Source organism: Mesitornis unicolor, unplaced genomic scaffold (genome assembly GCF_000695765.1).
Source record: "Mesitornis unicolor isolate BGI_N332 unplaced genomic scaffold, ASM69576v1 scaffold13748, whole genome shotgun sequence".
Taxonomy (NCBI): domain Eukaryota; kingdom Metazoa; phylum Chordata; class Aves; order Mesitornithiformes; family Mesitornithidae; genus Mesitornis; species Mesitornis unicolor.
The window spans coordinates 14,510-31,010 of NW_010199859.1; the positions used below are offsets into that span (position 1 = coordinate 14,510).

The 16,501-nt window shown below is 36.6% G+C and overlaps 1 protein-coding gene across 1 annotated transcript in view; it reads left to right on the forward strand.

Moving 5' to 3' along the window:
* Positions 1 to 16,501, forward strand: part of PDE10A (phosphodiesterase 10A) — a gene marked incomplete at its 5' end in the record, with an annotated part of 43,743 nt that overhangs the window by 11,233 nt on the left and 16,009 nt on the right. The window contains 7 exons of the mRNA XM_010189572.1: positions 884 to 1,026; positions 3,211 to 3,303; positions 3,932 to 4,118; positions 5,514 to 5,656; positions 7,694 to 7,777; positions 10,621 to 10,771; positions 14,531 to 14,686. Of these exons, the coding sequence (XP_010187874.1) occupies positions 884 to 1,026; positions 3,211 to 3,303; positions 3,932 to 4,118; positions 5,514 to 5,656; positions 7,694 to 7,777; positions 10,621 to 10,771; positions 14,531 to 14,686 (957 nt within the window). The remainder of the gene's footprint in view (positions 1 to 883; positions 1,027 to 3,210; positions 3,304 to 3,931; positions 4,119 to 5,513; positions 5,657 to 7,693; positions 7,778 to 10,620; positions 10,772 to 14,530; positions 14,687 to 16,501) is intronic.

Here is a 16,501-nt window from a genome sequence, read left to right on the forward strand (position 1 = left end):
CTCTTGTTCTCAGAGAGTCCATCGTATGTTTAAGAAACATATCAGTGAAGAGCTGCCATGTTCCTGGGACAAGATTCTGTTCTGACAGTCAGTCTTGGCTGGCAGTTTTGCGAAGATAAAGCTAGCTGGTTCAAAGTATGATAGAGACCATGCAAGTCGTTAGCTGTACTGTGGTACTTTCTTAACTATTGGCAGTATCTAGTGGGTTTGGTTTGTTCATGCAGTACTACTAAGTCTCAGCTTTTGTACAAGAACTGTCCCTGACATCAGTCAGGTGGAGTAGTTGCCTATACCACTGGATAGGGCAATCCATGATGACACTTCTAATCTTCCCTGTTTATTCATTGTTATGTATTACAGACACATTCAGCTTTTTTAGAAGCAAACACTAGCCTCTCTGTTATGTCTGTCTTTGCTGGATATTCAACACCAATATATTTGCATTGAAGATAAAGACAAAATGACAAACATGTTCTTAAGGCTTGCTATAGCCTATCTATGTAAAATCAAGTAAAGGTGAATAATATCTAAACATAGGGAGAGGAAAGATGCCATTTTGAAAAGCATTTCTTGTGCTTGAGAAATAATGTAATGAGAAAGCCTTGTTTCTTTTTGCAAGCATTCAAGCCTCTAAAGATATTGCTACATTTCTCAAAGAAAACACCGCTCTTAATTTACAAAAAATATTGAGTAAAAGACACATCTTCATTTTGAATTGTATCCTAAAAGATTGCTGGGAAGGTAGATGCTCCTTCAAACAGATTTTTATACTGGATAATTTCTTGAATCATTTATCTTCTAAGGACTTATATTTTTATCAGATAACTGACCGAAGATAATTTAACTCATGATGGTTAACTCTAGTTCTGTTTTTTGTCTATAGATATATGCAAAAAACCTGGTGAATGCAGATAGGTGTGCACTCTTCCAGGTTGACCACAAAAATAAGGAGCTGTATTCAGACCTTTTTGATATTGGAGAAGAAAATGATGGGAAACCTGTCTTCAAGAAGACCAAAGAAATAAGGTAAGGGTAGCTAGCAGAAGAATGCAGTTTCATTATAACTACGGATGTGCAGGCATTTTATTACCCAGTTTCTGTGCCTATCTGCAGGTACCCTGACAATACTTGTCATACTGTGATATCATTCCCACCAGGACCCGCCTCCAGAAGGTAGTACTTCTGGGAATGACATTGCAGTGCCATCGAAACAACGTCTCTGAAGCTATAACGTCACTCCTGGAAATGCCGTCTTCCGGAGGCGGTCCTTTTGGAAATCATGTTGGGAAAAAAACAGAGGTGTTCTGAGGTAGGTAAAGGTGCAGGTAAAGGTGCACCTAATCCATAGTTCTGCCAGTATGGGACTTGTTTTCCCAAGAGGGTTCCCAAGAGGAATTTAAATTTGTGCGATTCAAGCACATCCAAAGCCAGGAAATCACAAGTTTTACTTCTTATGGATGGATTAGGCATATGTAGAATCTAATATGGACTGATCATTGGTTTTGAAGATTTGAAATCTAGTAATTTAGTTTTACTTGTTGTCATGTGAATTTACAGTATTTTCAAACTTGTAATTAATTATGTTTCTGAAGTATGCTTGAAGTGGTGAATTTGAAAATGTATATGGGCTTGTAATGAATACATAGGATTCTCTGCCTAAAATTGATGAGTATTTCTGCTTCGTGTGACAAGTACATACCTTTTACATATGCACTTCTTTAATGAAAGAGCCAAAACAACAAAGTAAACACAAATTTTTTTATTTTTCAAAAGTTGGAAATCCTTAATAGATACTGATCAAGATTTTCAAAGACACACAGGTTTTTAAACCTGAAACCTCTTAAAAATAAACAAATGTATGATTAAGTATCCTGCACTAAAATTTTGTTAAAATGCTCAGCATAGATTTTCTCAGAATTTTTTTTCAATTCCTCCTTATACTTATAAAGTTCTGTGCCAATATGAGATGTGATTCATGTCTTCACTTAGACTCCTTTAGACAAACTTACTCCCACTAGCTACATTGTGTGAGTGAGAATGGAAGGAGTCAAAATTGGTGCAATTTACATACTGACAAGCAAGAAGGTGGTGTCAATTAAAGAAGGTGACCTGCTTTCACATACACTTTCATACTCCTTCTTGATAATTGTTTTTCTTGTATCTTTCTGTCTTTTCTGTATGAAAATTACTGAAATGTTGACTCTGAGTGCAAGGGTATGAGCCATTTCATGGGTGCTGTATACTGCAAGAGAAGAACAAATTAAATATCTGTAAGAGAGTGACACTGAGTCAGTCAGTCATCGGGAAGGAGTCTTCAGTTGGTGTGATGTACATGTTCTGAGAAGCAGCAAAAGAAACTAACTTAAAATCTGGTGTGCAGGATGAAATCCTGTCAGCTTTGTCACTAACTTCAGTGGGGGCAGGATACTACCCAGCTACATTTAGATTTGAAAGTGTTCTACATATGATTCTTTCTGTTTATTTTTCTCCACAAATTCTTTAGTGCTTGTATGTCATCACTGATTTACATCAAATAATTGAGTATTTCCTCATAAGACAGACTTGTAGTTTTTTCTGAATCAACTCCACAGTATTTGTTGTGTTTAAATTTCTTGTGGTGATTAAGGGCTGCAGTTAATACCATGACATTGTTTGCAATGTTGTTATGAGGTGAAACAAACTAGTTATTCTGAAGTGTACGTGGCAAACACTTATAATGTTTAGCTTTGAAATTTCCACTGGCCTTTTTCCAAAGTTTATTTTACCAACTCCACCTGCTCCCCCTGAAGGAACAAGCTCTGTATTGCCTATGATGTGTCTAAAGAAACAATGAGTATGTAAAAGCTATGATAAAATAAATAGTTTGTAAAGGTGAACACAAGGCTCACGTTCTGTACGAATGTCATGTTCATTAGACTTAACCCCCAGGTTTATTGAATTTTTGTCACTTAAATGGTCATATTACAGCATCTTTTGTGTTAAACTATGTAGTTATAGAAACTGTTTTCAGAAATTTTCTATTAAAATGTGCTTTTTTAGTTTTAGCATTTACTACTAGTTGTTGTCTTGTAAGATTTTTCTCCTAAAAGCATCACAATGACGCTGGTTGGGAACAAATGTCCATTACTGTGCCCAAGACAGGACTCCACTGGAAAAATGTTTTCCCAGATGGTTCATATTGGGGCTAACACACATTTTTATTCTCTGCAGATTTTCTATAGAAAAAGGAATAGCTGGACAAGTGGCAAGAACAGGCGAAGTCCTTAACATCCCTGATGCCTATGCAGATCCACGCTTTAACAGGTAGGATGTTGTTCATGGAAGGAGAAGGTAGCTCACCAAACATTTACTTAAATTTACTTCTTAAATTTAATATTAAGATGCATTCGTGGAGCTGTGATCCTCAAATGATGAGACAACCTATAGATATCTGTTTAAATGCTTTAACCATCAGAGATATTTTAAAGATACAAATATAAAGTATTATTTTTATCAAATATAAAAATAATGGAGAAAAATTCAGTCATTTTTCCTGTTACGGAACTTTGCCCAGTTAGGTAGACTGTTGCTGATTTTCTTTATTAGCCTCCCTGCAATCTGATTAATTTTAGGGGAGAAGAACAAGTTCACTAACAGGTAGCACGCTTAAGTACCTGCATGTATTCTTTAATTTTATGAATGAGCTGACTATATATTTGAGGGAATATTATTTTTTTTTTATCTTGTAAATGGAGATTAAGGGATTAAAAAGTTCTTTCTAAATATGGCACAGTAAATGGAAATATTTTGAGAGCTTTGGAGATGAACTTTTTGCAGGTACTAATTACATCTACTTTAAAACTATTTAGTATATTGTATAATGAAGAAATAAATATTAATTAATAATGTTAACTCTTTTTTCTTTTTTTCCTCTCTCTTTTCTGGCTCTCAGAGAAGTAGACCTCTACACAGGCTACACAACCAGAAATATCTTGTGCATGCCTATTGTAAGCCGAGGAAGCGTAATAGGTGTTGTGCAGATGGTGAACAAAATAAGTGGAAGTGCCTTCTCTAAAACTGATGAGAACAACTTTAAAATGTTTGCGGTCTTTTGTGCTTTAGCCTTACACTGTGCTAATGTAAGTTTTATTTCCAGTTTTGTAAGCTATTGGTTTTAAGGGGAAGACAGAATCCTGCATAAGGATTCTGATGTTCCAGATTATTAAAGCGATTCATAAGTCTGTTTTGTTGAATTAACAAGGAAACAGGAGTCATTGAATTATTTGCTGAATAGTTGTATTTTAAGAGGATGACAGGGATTTATTTGCTTTCTGAAATAATTGTACTATGGATGCATCAATTTTAGGTAGCTAAACTGAGAAAGCAAGCTCTGAAATGTGAATACTATCTGTCTGTCTTCTCTTTTCCGTTAGAAAGTATAATTCTTGTTTACTTTTATAAATTCAGATCACGTTTTACAGATTTAACTGGCGAACAGAGATGTTACATAGTCTTTTGATTACATATGCTTAATATTCAAAGAAATAAATGTATACATTTACGTGCTGTGCTATATACTCATGATTATCCATGCTTATAGATAGGAGCGGATAGCTATTTTTGTTTTCAAACCCTTTAGTGTCACAAAAAATACTATTCCTGTAGGAAGCATGAGCAATTTAATGATAGTTACTATATAAGTATAAAAATGCAATAAATGCAATAAAAATGCAATACAGAAGAAATGTATCCTATCCATGGGAGGTAAGATAGAACCAAAATGCCAGTTAAGCCAGGTGATTTACATTAAGCCATTTTTCCAACATCATGCTGTTGGTGTACCGGAGCAGCAAATTTTACTAACATTTACTTAAACTTGTTCCATAAGACCCAAGGCAAGTAGAAAGGCCTACATATAAATGAAACTCTGGACTATGCAATCACTTAGTTGTGTGTGAGTTCACTATATCTAGGTGGTGAACATTACCACTCAGGGCATATTGCTCCAGAAGATTACTAGTAAAATTGTGTCCTCACATGTTTACAACCCAGGCTATGTCTGCAATAGCTCTCAATAATTAACTGTAGTTATTTTTCAGTTATTGCATAGTAAACATCTCCTGTACTTTTTACTGGGCACAGGTAGCAGTTATTGATACTAATTAGTAGCTGAATTCATGCAGTGGCACAAAATATGAATTGTGGCCTGTTGTCAGTTTTCTTTCTGTTAGCAAACTGGAAGGGACTTAACTCTGTTTCCGACTCTTGAACTTTGATTCTTTTTCTTGGGAGAGCTCAGACACAGTGGAAAATCAGCTGAGCCTTAGGTGTTTACCTGAGTTGCGGAATAATGTGATAGGCCCATTTTTCCAGAAGCATTGAATTTCACATAATCTGTTGCTTTCTTAATATGTGAAGTTGAGCAGTCAAAATGTTTCTGCAGCTGTGTATTTTAAGAATAAGTGCTTGAATACAGAAAAGGAATGTTTTCCTTTATGAAAATTTCACGTCAATGAATGACTTCCCTTTTTCAGATGTACCACAGAATTCGCCATTCAGAGTGTATTTACCGTGTAACGATGGAGAAGCTATCCTATCACAGTGTTTGTACAGCAGAAGAGTGGCAAAATCTCATGCACTGTACACTGCCTCCACATATTTATAAAGAAATTGAACTGTAAGTATTTTTCTCATATACCGACAGTTGCACGTTGCATCAGTTAGCAAAGAAGGGTTTTTTTTGTTGTTGTTTTTTTTTTGTCTCCTAAGTGGAGTGAAGGGTTTTGTAGGAAGCGCACTTTTGTTATTGAACTGTCCCAAAATCGTAGGTGTTTATCTCTGGCTTTCTTATACTTAGTTATACTTAATGACCTGTGAACGAAATTTATCTGTCAAAGATGTAAAATATACCTATTCAAAATAGTAGCATTTTCCTCAGGCATGAGTAGCTACAGTAGTTGCCAAAGCATTAGTTTATCTCTAAGGGTTGTAGAGATGAGCTTTCTTTCTTTCTGATAACCCCAGGTTACCAACAGCTCAGAGACAGAGAGGAGACTGAGCTGGAATATCAGCAGTGAAGATCAAATGCATAATCTCATCCACTTGTATATGCTTTAGAATAAAAGATTCAGCTCATTCCTGGGATTTTTTTAGTTTGTGTGTTTTTAGGTTTGGGGAGGGGTTAGGATTTGGGTTTTATTCTTTTTTGGTGGGTGTGTTTTGTGCATCTGCCGGTGCTTCTTGAAGGAGGGGGAAATGGATACAAGTCTTCAAACTTTTGAAAATAATTCAGGGTTATAAATCCTAGGTGCCAGATTTTAGAGTTGCAGCCTAAATTTGGAGTAGGACTTCCCATCCTACCTGCTTATTTTCAGCTCTCAAGGGTCTGCCATGTACTGAAGACGTACCTCTATCTGTATTTTATCAATCAGTCCCCACTCAACACTAACACCAAGAGTCAGCTCCTTTTTAGTCAGTGTTTCTGGCCCAGGACAGTAAATTCTACTGTAGTGACCAGGTGCCTAAAATCAGAACTCTATGATGTTGAGTTACAGAGTCTATGTTGTCTTTGTAAACCTGATCTTCAGAGCTTGCTCGCTTCTGTCAGGCACCTGGCATTGTAGCTGTAAGTGAGCAAAGTATGCAAGCATATGCTTAAGAGGGCTGCTTACAGTTAAAGTTCATTACATGCTGAAGTGATTTGCTTGAAAGCCAGAGTATTAGCAGCTTGCAGGATTACACCCTAAAAGAAGCTTATTCTATGCAATACAATTTCTTGTGCTTTGTTAGATGATATTATGTAACCCACCTCCTCAGCAAAATTGACTTTTACTTGCAAAGATGACAGGTTTCATTCCAAATTCTATTAACATCCTTTAGTTTGAGCAATCTGAATACATTTAACCATTTTCCAAGCAATTCAGCTACCTCCAGCTCTCTTACACCTGCTGTGCTGTTCAGTATGCCACGTACACACCAGCGTTTAGCTGGGTTCAATGGGAAGTAAATAGACTTGCAGCACAGCAGGTGCTGGGAAAGGGGTTAATTAATAATTGAAGGACAAACAGTTCTGCTGAGTGAGCCCCTAAATATCAGGCCTAAATGTTGTTATCAGGAGAGAAGTCCTCAGCTAATGAAACGTAAAAAATGCAGTATTAAAAGTTGGATTTTTGAAGTTTGGGCATAATTTCTATTAACCAGTAAAAGTTGATTTTTTTTTTTTTTCCTCTGTGAAAATTAGAGCGCGTCTCTCAGAATTTGTGACATAAACTAGTTGAAAAAAGCCAGTAAATCTATTATTAGAGACACCATTTTTACAATTCCTGGGAGGAAAGTCTGGAATATTTTAGGAGTGCCTGTAGAGTTCTCATAATCCCTGTAGAACAAAGGGTTTTGTACATTACTTAAGCAATGGATTCTTAAATAAAGATTTAAGTTTCTATTAACTAAACAAAGCCAAAGGCTAGCCAAAGGCTAATGGTTGGACTCGATGATCTTATAGGTCTTTTCCAACCTAGATGATTCTATGATTCTGTGATCATAGCTCCATAAGAAATATATTAACTTACATTGCTAGAAAATATACTCTAAAGTTTTCTGTGTGTATTCAGAAACAAGTGAATGCTGTCAAATATACATTACCTAGACGTTTTTGTTTGCTTTTAGTAAGAATGAAAAGGTGTTTGTCCTTACTAAGCTGAAACTTTCTTCTTAGATACCACTTTGATATCAGTCCCTATGAGGATGTCTGGCCTGCCTTTTTTGTCTACATGGTTCATCAGTCCTGTGGGACAGCCTGGTATGAAGTACTTGATTTATTGCTTTAATTCTGTTATTTATGTGTTTGTCTATTAGGAAATTTTGAGATCATTATTTTCTAATCCAAGATCTTACTTTCTGTAGTATAAGTAGGCTAGATTTCTTGTCCCAGCTTATTTGTCTTTAGTTAATAAAATTTGAAAACAGCCAGGTAAAAGAACTCATATCATCCAAAGAGCTGTCCTTCCAATATATAGAAGTATTGGTTGGTTCTGAGATGAGATTGCATTTCAGACAGAAGATGGTGAAGATATTAAAGGCACTCTTGCCAAAAAGGAGAAAAGGTTCATGAATACAGATTTTTCAAATTAATCGTTGCTGAAATTAATATAGTATATGGTTAAAATAATCCAAGTTTAGATCTTATCTTGCTAAATAAATCAGTTATTGGCATCATTGTGCATTAATTATGAAAATGAATGATTTTCAAATGAAATGTTTCATTTTTTGTCCTTTCTCTCAGTGTCCATTATTGTTACTAAGATCTGTAGTCTCTTGCCTAGGTATGTCCTATCACTGAAAGGAAGAAACTGCTCCTAATTACAGAGAAAAATCTACAGATAGGCAATTGAAAGGGAAAGTATTTCCCTTCAAAAAAGAGCAGTGTTTGGGAAACATTTGCTAGTGACTGTTTCATCTTGGTAACTGGATGAATCTCCATGCCCTCAAAGCATACGCTCAAACCTGAGGGCTTTACTCATATCTTCTTCAATACTGCAGAGTGGATGACTTCTAAATACAGTTCTCTACTGCTTAGTGTAGTTCGCTTGTTTCTGTTCCTGACTGAATGGCTGTGGATGCAGGATTTGGGTTCAAATTTCCAGCTAAATTCTGTTCTTTTCCCTGTCTCTCTCTCCTAGTCTCTTTCTTTCAAGGTGTATCTTTGATGGGAAAGAATTGTTATCTATTTGGTGTTTTTCAAATTAGTCTCAGCATTCACATATAAATTTTAACTAAAGGGAGGAAAATATTTGAAAAGGAGGCTGTTAGGACTGGAATTATATTGAATTTCTGAAAGAAAAAACTTCTCAACCTACTGAAACAAGTACAGCTATTTCTAGGTTAAAATTTGATTTTGATATATTGAGGAGTAAGGTTGTGCCTTTAGGTATACACCTATGTAATGTATAACTGTTCTGTCCAGGGAGGATTTTGAAGAAAAATCTATGATACTCACTACATTATCTTAGTTCTCATGAAAAAAATAATCTTTTACTGTTTTAATCAAGTATATAAAATACAGCAGTGGAGGAAGTAATAGTATTCTATGTTGAGGTATCCTTGATAATGATTTTCCCTTTGGCTACAACTGTGCTATCCTGTAATAACCATTGAGTTAATATTTGATGTAGGTTGAAGTGACTGTTGCAATATTCTGAATTATGATGTACTATTTTAAACAGTAGTTCTAACAATTGTTTTAGAGCTGTCGGACTTAACTCTCTAGAATTAAAAAAAAACCCAAAACTTAAAGTTTTTTTTGAAAGACAATATGCCTCCATCTTTTACTAATGTCAGACTAAGGCTAAGAAGAATGACTGCCTTGTTCAGCACGCAATGATAGGAATACAGTTTTCTGTCTAATTGACTCCATATAGTAGATATGGTTTACATTTTTACATCTAGGTCAGAGGCAGCTTCTTATTCTCAACCGACATATAATGCAAAGCTGTAACATTAATACCGCTTCGGTACTGAGACAGCCAAACATGGAATGTTAAAAAAAGTCAAACCACAGTAACAGGACAAAAAATGAGAATAAAGGAAAATTTATCTGTTTATGGAGGGAAAAGTCAGTGACTTGGGACTCTGGCATCTTCAGTTCGGTTCTGGGCTAAAATGTTTTCACACCGGGCAGCTCAGATTAGGTACTTTAGAAAATTTTTCTTTGATAGCTAATCTGCGCCTGAATTTCCCATCTGTAAAGAGGAATTATTAAGCTTTCCTTTCAAAGGAACATTGATAGATAAGGTCTATTAAGGATTGGGTAGAGCTCTGGTACAGCAGAATATGAACTCTCTCAGAGGTGGTCTTGATGAGCACAACAATCAAACATAACTTATTACTGCTTTTTTTGTTATTACCTTAGTGAAAATACTCTTGAATCATGAATTAATTTTGCTTGCCTATATTAACAGAAAAAATATATAAAAAGTTATTTAAGAAATAATCCCATAAATGCTATAGATTTGCGGCATTTGTATGATTGACCAGCATTTACTTACAAAATACTGTTTGAAAAATGGAGAAACAGTGAAATGTGAAATTCTATGTATTTGGCCAGACTGAAAAAAAAAAATCTTAAAGTCTTGGAAAAAGTAAACTCTTCATGTCAGTATGGAGATCTCAACCTCCTTCACTCAAAACAACTCGTGGTTTGGCATTTGACTGAATTTTAATTTAAACAGGATTATTTCTTCTGTGTCGTTTGCTTAAAAAACACTGGTTTTTTGTTTTTATCACAAATGATGTTTTCAGATAGTCCATTAGGTGCAGAGTTTCACTATTTGGCAAGTTGAGTAGATAACAATTTTAAAAAATCACACCTAAAGTTTCTGGGAGCAGGGAAGGTTATGCAATTGTGTTGCCTGAGCTGGCTATCTTGACTTATGTTCCAGAACTTTACAGATTAAACTCAGAGTGTCGCCAGGTATCCATGCTCCTCTGTCCTTGCCAAAACTTGAATGACTCTTGTAATTGATGAGTCATCTGCAAGAGAGTCAATCCTAGCAAGAAGAGTAAATCAAAGGGCATCTTTTCTCCTCTGTTGGTTATTTTTGCCATTCTTATTTCTTACCTCTGACCAAATTAATTTATTTCTAGCTTTGAACTTGAAAAGCTGTGCCGATTTACTATGTCTGTAAAGAAGAATTATCGCCGTGTGCCCTACCACAATTGGAAGCATGCAGTTACCGTTGCACATTGCATGTATGCCATACTTCAGAACAACCAGGGGCTTTTCACTGATCTAGAGGTAGGTGAGATAATTGTATCAGTTACTAGACCTCATCAGAGGTATCAGCCATTGTAGAAGTCCAATTTCTATGCTAGAGTTTTGCTGTCAGGTTGGACAGAGTGTATATTAAATTCTCTGCAGAGGAATGGATGTGAGTAGAAAGCTTGAGGAGGAAGAATTATTCCAATTCCTAATCCTAGTGTTTCCTTCACATTTTTCAGGTCTGCCCACTGAAGAAATGGTAGCAGATTTGCTATAAGTCCATGTTTACATTTTGAGGTTCTCCCTGCTCACTTACAACCACAGTCTTAATTTTAATTATTTAACTAGCTGTCAGGTCTCTGCTGAGGGGAGGGAAGAACCCTGGATCTTGAACTCTGTGAGGACTGGGAGATCCTGAATAGGAGGACAAGAGAGAAGGGCCTGGTGTTGCAGAGATGGTCGATGTATGTGAGTAAAGGAGAAGAGTAGAAAGGCTGGAAAGAAAACAGTTGTCCAAATGTGCTAATTCACTGATTAACTTTTATTATACAATAGTTCTCCTTAGCATGTGTGTACATATTTTAAAGTTGATTGCATAGTGTTTTAAAAAATCAGGAAAAAATACTTTGAATAGATCACTAACTGGACAAGTTATAATAAAAAAACAGAAGGCTTAGGATGAGTAAATGTTAATATACACTATGAAAAACTGCCACTTTTTTTTTTTCTGAATTATGGTAGGTGCAACTGAGAGTGCTACCTATGATTAATACTACCTGAAACTTCTGACTGGGAGAACCTATTTTCAGTTGTGCATAACTTTGCCAAATACTAGCCATTTGGGCTCTAATTTTCTAAGCTTTGTGACTTCCTCAAGCTGATCATTATGGGAAATTTCAGCCCAATTTTCATTTGGCTCATTTAAAGAAACAGGCTAGGAGAAATCAAGTTTTTGTTCAGTAGATAAGAGTAAAATAAAATGTGGTGATCTTTTATTTGAAAAGGTCTAGTTTATTTTGCTGTAAAGCAGGGACTTGAAAATTGACACTGACATAGGAAAGTGGCATTTGTCAGTCATATGCTGAAATTTGGCAAAGCTATAGTAATTTGAAAAAAATCGGTATTCCTTTAACAACAACAATCTGTGAATTTGCAGCCTCAGGGAATATTTAAAGCTCTGATGACATCCAGTACTAACCAAGTAGTAAGCCCCATCTCTTTGGAGATGCAGAGTAAGAAAGGCAGGGAGAGCAAAAGAGGCAGCTGTTAAGAGAGATGGGGAAAGTCTTTGTTTCCTGCCAAACTCCAGCCAGCCTTCACCTGTTTTTATGCCTTATCCATATTGCAGCTCTTTCTAGCAGTCTCCTTTCTTGAGACGAGATGAATACAATGAGAATATAGGAAACTGCTGAAGGAAAGTTTGCGGTACTAGGATGGGGTGGTCTCAGGTGAGGAATGATGACATGAATCTCAATAGACATTAGAGGTGGGAAGAGAAGTATGAAACACTGTAAAAAGGGACTCTTAATCTGAAGACAAATAGATCCAGCAGTTGGCAGTGGTCAAAGACTTGGGTTCCAAGCAGGGATGTTAGGCACAAGGTCAAGAACACTGGGATTAGACATTGTATAACCCTGTGTCATGGTTTAGGGCTGGGCTGGCCACTAAATCCTGGACAGATGCTCTTTATTAACGCCTCTCCTCTCCTCAGAAGGGAAAAGAGAATAGAGAGAGATTTTATGGGTTGGAAAATAAAGCTAACAGATTTAATAAAACAATAATACCAATACTACAGGATAATAATGTAAATAGGAAAATAATAGAATATATGCAGATGTGTACAAATATATACAAAACCAATATAAAATCCTCCCCCATCCTCCTCCAATGACGATTACATCACCAGAGGCTCTGTGGAGCAGGGCACTGGAGAAGTCTCAGTCCGGACTCAGCAGCAGGTGGGAGCAGGATGTAGGAACCCATGGATTTGGATCAGAGGCAGATGAACTAGTAGGGTTCTGCTCAGATTTCAGGAAGGGTCCGAGATGGAAGGGTTGAGACCCTCGTGATCCCTTGGCTTTATACTGAGTATGACGTATGTGGGATGGAATACCTGGTTGGTCAGTTCTGGGTCTGCTCCTCGTAATTGCAGATACGGCATCCATGGTGAGACAGTGGCCTTGTGATTATCACTTGTAGAAGTACACACTGTCTGGAAAAACATGTTGTTAGTTTCAGCAAGTTCAGCCACTTAGAAGAGACTGAGCTGAAAAGTAAAATCACTAACTAAAAAAATAGTTCTATTTAGCTCAAACCAGAACACCCTGAAGGCCTGAGACGAGAATGAACTGAGATGAGACTGGGACAAGCTAGGCGGAGAACCATGTGATAAAAGGGACAGACTGGTAAGAATTGTAAGACCGGAAAAAGCACAGGTTGTCAAGGATGCAACAGAATTAAAGTTGTGGGGGAAGGACAGAAAAGCTTATGTCCACTAGATCCAACATGTGGCACAAAAGATTATGAGACTTATCTTTCTTTTGCTGTCAGAGACTGTTTTTCAAGTCTACTGGTTACATGTCTTTCCCCTACTGATAATATTGAAAAGGAGATACCAGCTTTCTACAGCTGTTACTACATGACTTCAAGTGTGTTCTGTTCGTAAGGATTCCAGTTATGCTGAGGATCTGCGTGGACGTGTGCTGCTGTGTCTGTTTCACTATGTGCTTTTTAAAAATGCACTTCACGAGACCCAGTATTGAAAAGACATCATTAAAAATAGGAGTGAAGGATTTAAAATAAAAGTTAAGATCAGAAGTATAGTTAGACTTGCTACAACCTGAATTTTGCACATTATATATTTGTGATGAAATCTTTAGTTACATCATAGTTTGCTATTTTTCCACAGAATCATGTGCCTCATAGTACAGTATACAGGTTGGTTGTTGCTTACCTAATAGGTGGTTAATCAATATTCTTTGTCTGCTTCATTTTATAGACTTATCCTTGTTTACTGAACACTCATCTGAACCAACTATAAGACAGAGCTGTTAAGTCTATAAAGACATTTTTGTGGTAGTCCATGCCAACAGCAACTGCTTCACAAACATTAATGAATGTGTTTTCAAAACACAGCTGCTATGTGAAAAACTTTTTCAAGTGTTCATGTACTTTCTGTGTTGAAAGAGAGATTTCAGGGACTCTATTTCTTCAGGATATTAAGAGTTAATGAAGCAAAAATAAAAGCCAGTTGTCATCTGTCTTTCTTTGTAACTGCTGTTGTGTGGCTCACATTAGGGAGTTCCTGGGAAAAGTTTCACCTAGGAGACTTGGTCAATGTCTTCAAGGAGTGTTGCAGAGGCAGGGTTAGCATTGAACTTTTGCACAGCTGCTGTTACCAGGAGATCATACATCTTATGTAGTTCCTCTCCCTCACTAACTGCACTTTCAGTTTTTTTAATAAAAATAGTAAGGCTTCAGTGGATGACCAGGCTATCTATTTAAAACGCAGATTCTTTCCTGAAGCAGAATCCCTCCACTAGTATGTGATTGTGCAACAAGGTTGGGTTTTTTTAAGTTCATAATATATACATTGTTTGAATTACAATTGGAATGAGAATTTTAATTCAGCATGTCTTCACTTTCCTGTTTCTCACAATTTTACGGGCATTTCTCCATGTACTTTTTGAAGGCAGTGTAAACACAGTGCAACTTTTACAGTATTTTGGGAAGAGAGTGACATCTAGGGGCAGGAAATACATCTTACTTTTCATGTTTATCTCAAATTTTTTATAGCGAAAAGGTCTTTTAGTTGCATGCCTGTGTCATGACCTGGATCACAGAGGTTACAGCAACAGCTATCTTCAGAAATTTGATCACCCCTTAGCTGCTCTCTATTCCACATCAACAATGGAACAGCACCACTTCTCGCAGACTGTGTCCATCCTGCAGGTAGGATTATTGAAATTGTATCTTCCGTTCAGTAGAGTCCAGTGGTGGAAATAGGAGTCGCATCATTACCCAGTAGATTTTCTGAAGCATGCTTAATTTAATTTCTGGATTCCAGTGCTCATTTAGAAGTGTGGAAGATTTATTACAGCAAGGTGCATTCTACAAGTAGCAACCCAAGCATGCAGTACCGGTGCAAAACATAGCTTTCAGAAAATCTCACTGTTATTAAAAATATTGTCTATTTGAAGGTCTTTTATTATAGCCTTCCTTTGGAGCTTTTAGCTTCTGAGTCAATTAGGGTTTTTCCTGTGACCATATGGAACTTTGAAAATGAAAAATCAGTTTCTCAGTTAGGTATTTCTGCCATAATGTGCTTCAACAAAGTCTTCAGCCATCCTGAAATTCTGAAAAGAAGCTCAAGTGCTGGCGAAAGTTTGTATGAGAAGCTTGAAAACCTGCTGTAATAAATTCTGTGAACATAAATGTGTGGCATGAAGGAGGAACTGTTAACTGCACGCATGAAAAGTTTAAACTTGTTTCATTGTGTTGTCATGTGCTTTTTTGTTATTCAGTAATTTGAAATGAAAAAAACTGAGTAAGATAATATTCTATGAAAGGGTTCCTAATATGAAATGATGCGTCTAAACATTTAATGTAAAGAAAACTACAAGAAAGCACACATTTTAGGAAATCCAAGTGTGCTGCTCTCACACAAATATTTTCTCATCAGTGAAAATCTCTTTTCATGCTCAATTAGAGGAGTGAAAACTCTCATGTGTGAAACCTCTGCCAGTCCATAGCATACTTGTGCTCACTGGTTTTAGTCTACCATGCAGATGCTCGATGCACAGCCTTACCATGCTACTGTGCCACTAATTCATTGTTAACTTTTCTTTCTTTCTGGTCTTTCAGGGGGAAGATACTTATTTTCTAAAATATTTAATCAACTTTTAGGAAAAATACATGTCCTATATTGTATTCAGAAGCACATCTTGTGATTATGGTTTTAGGTATCATATGCATTTCATCAGAGAATGGAAGCTTTATCTCTGAATGGTCCTCCATGTAGGAGGATGTAATGAAACCTTCAGTGGTGGTATGGCATTAGATTTTTAGTATTCATTCTTCATGTGAGTTTGTGCACTGTGAGCAAGTCCCTCAGTCATTAACACTTTGTCCCACTATGGCTACATGAGGCAGACTTCAGTCATTCTTCAAAAACCACTTTGCATTTTCCCTGCAGAAATGTATTTGTTGAAAGTCCCATTTGCCAAGAAGACAGGGAACTCTTTTGCCTCCCTGCTAACTCCTAGCCTTGAGTGAGAAAAGAGACATAGGTGGTCAGGGCTATCCAATGGATTCAAACACTGCCTACCCAGGGGCTCATGAGTAGTGATTAGCAGCAAAGGAGATTAGAGCAGCATTTTGGACTTGCTGTTTTTAACTTCAATCAAAAAGCCATACTGGATTCCTGAACTGTTACCAAAAAAAACCAAACCCAAACCCACCATACCCTTAGGGTTTATCTCAGTGAGTTTTAATGTTATGTTAGTAACCTCCAGTACTTTTCACTGTTGAATCTTTGTAGCTGCTTTTCTCATCCACCTGCAGTTCTAGTGTATACCATACTTGCCAGATGCAGAGGATTCCATTTACTAGCTTTAGCTCAGCAGGGAAAGACTAAAATCTTAGGAGCTGTACTTCATATGTACTACTCAAAAGCCTAAGTGACATTCTCAGAAATGACAACTTCCATCACTACTTAAAGGAATAAAGTGTTTTTTTTTTTTCTATCAGTATGAACAGAAGATGTTA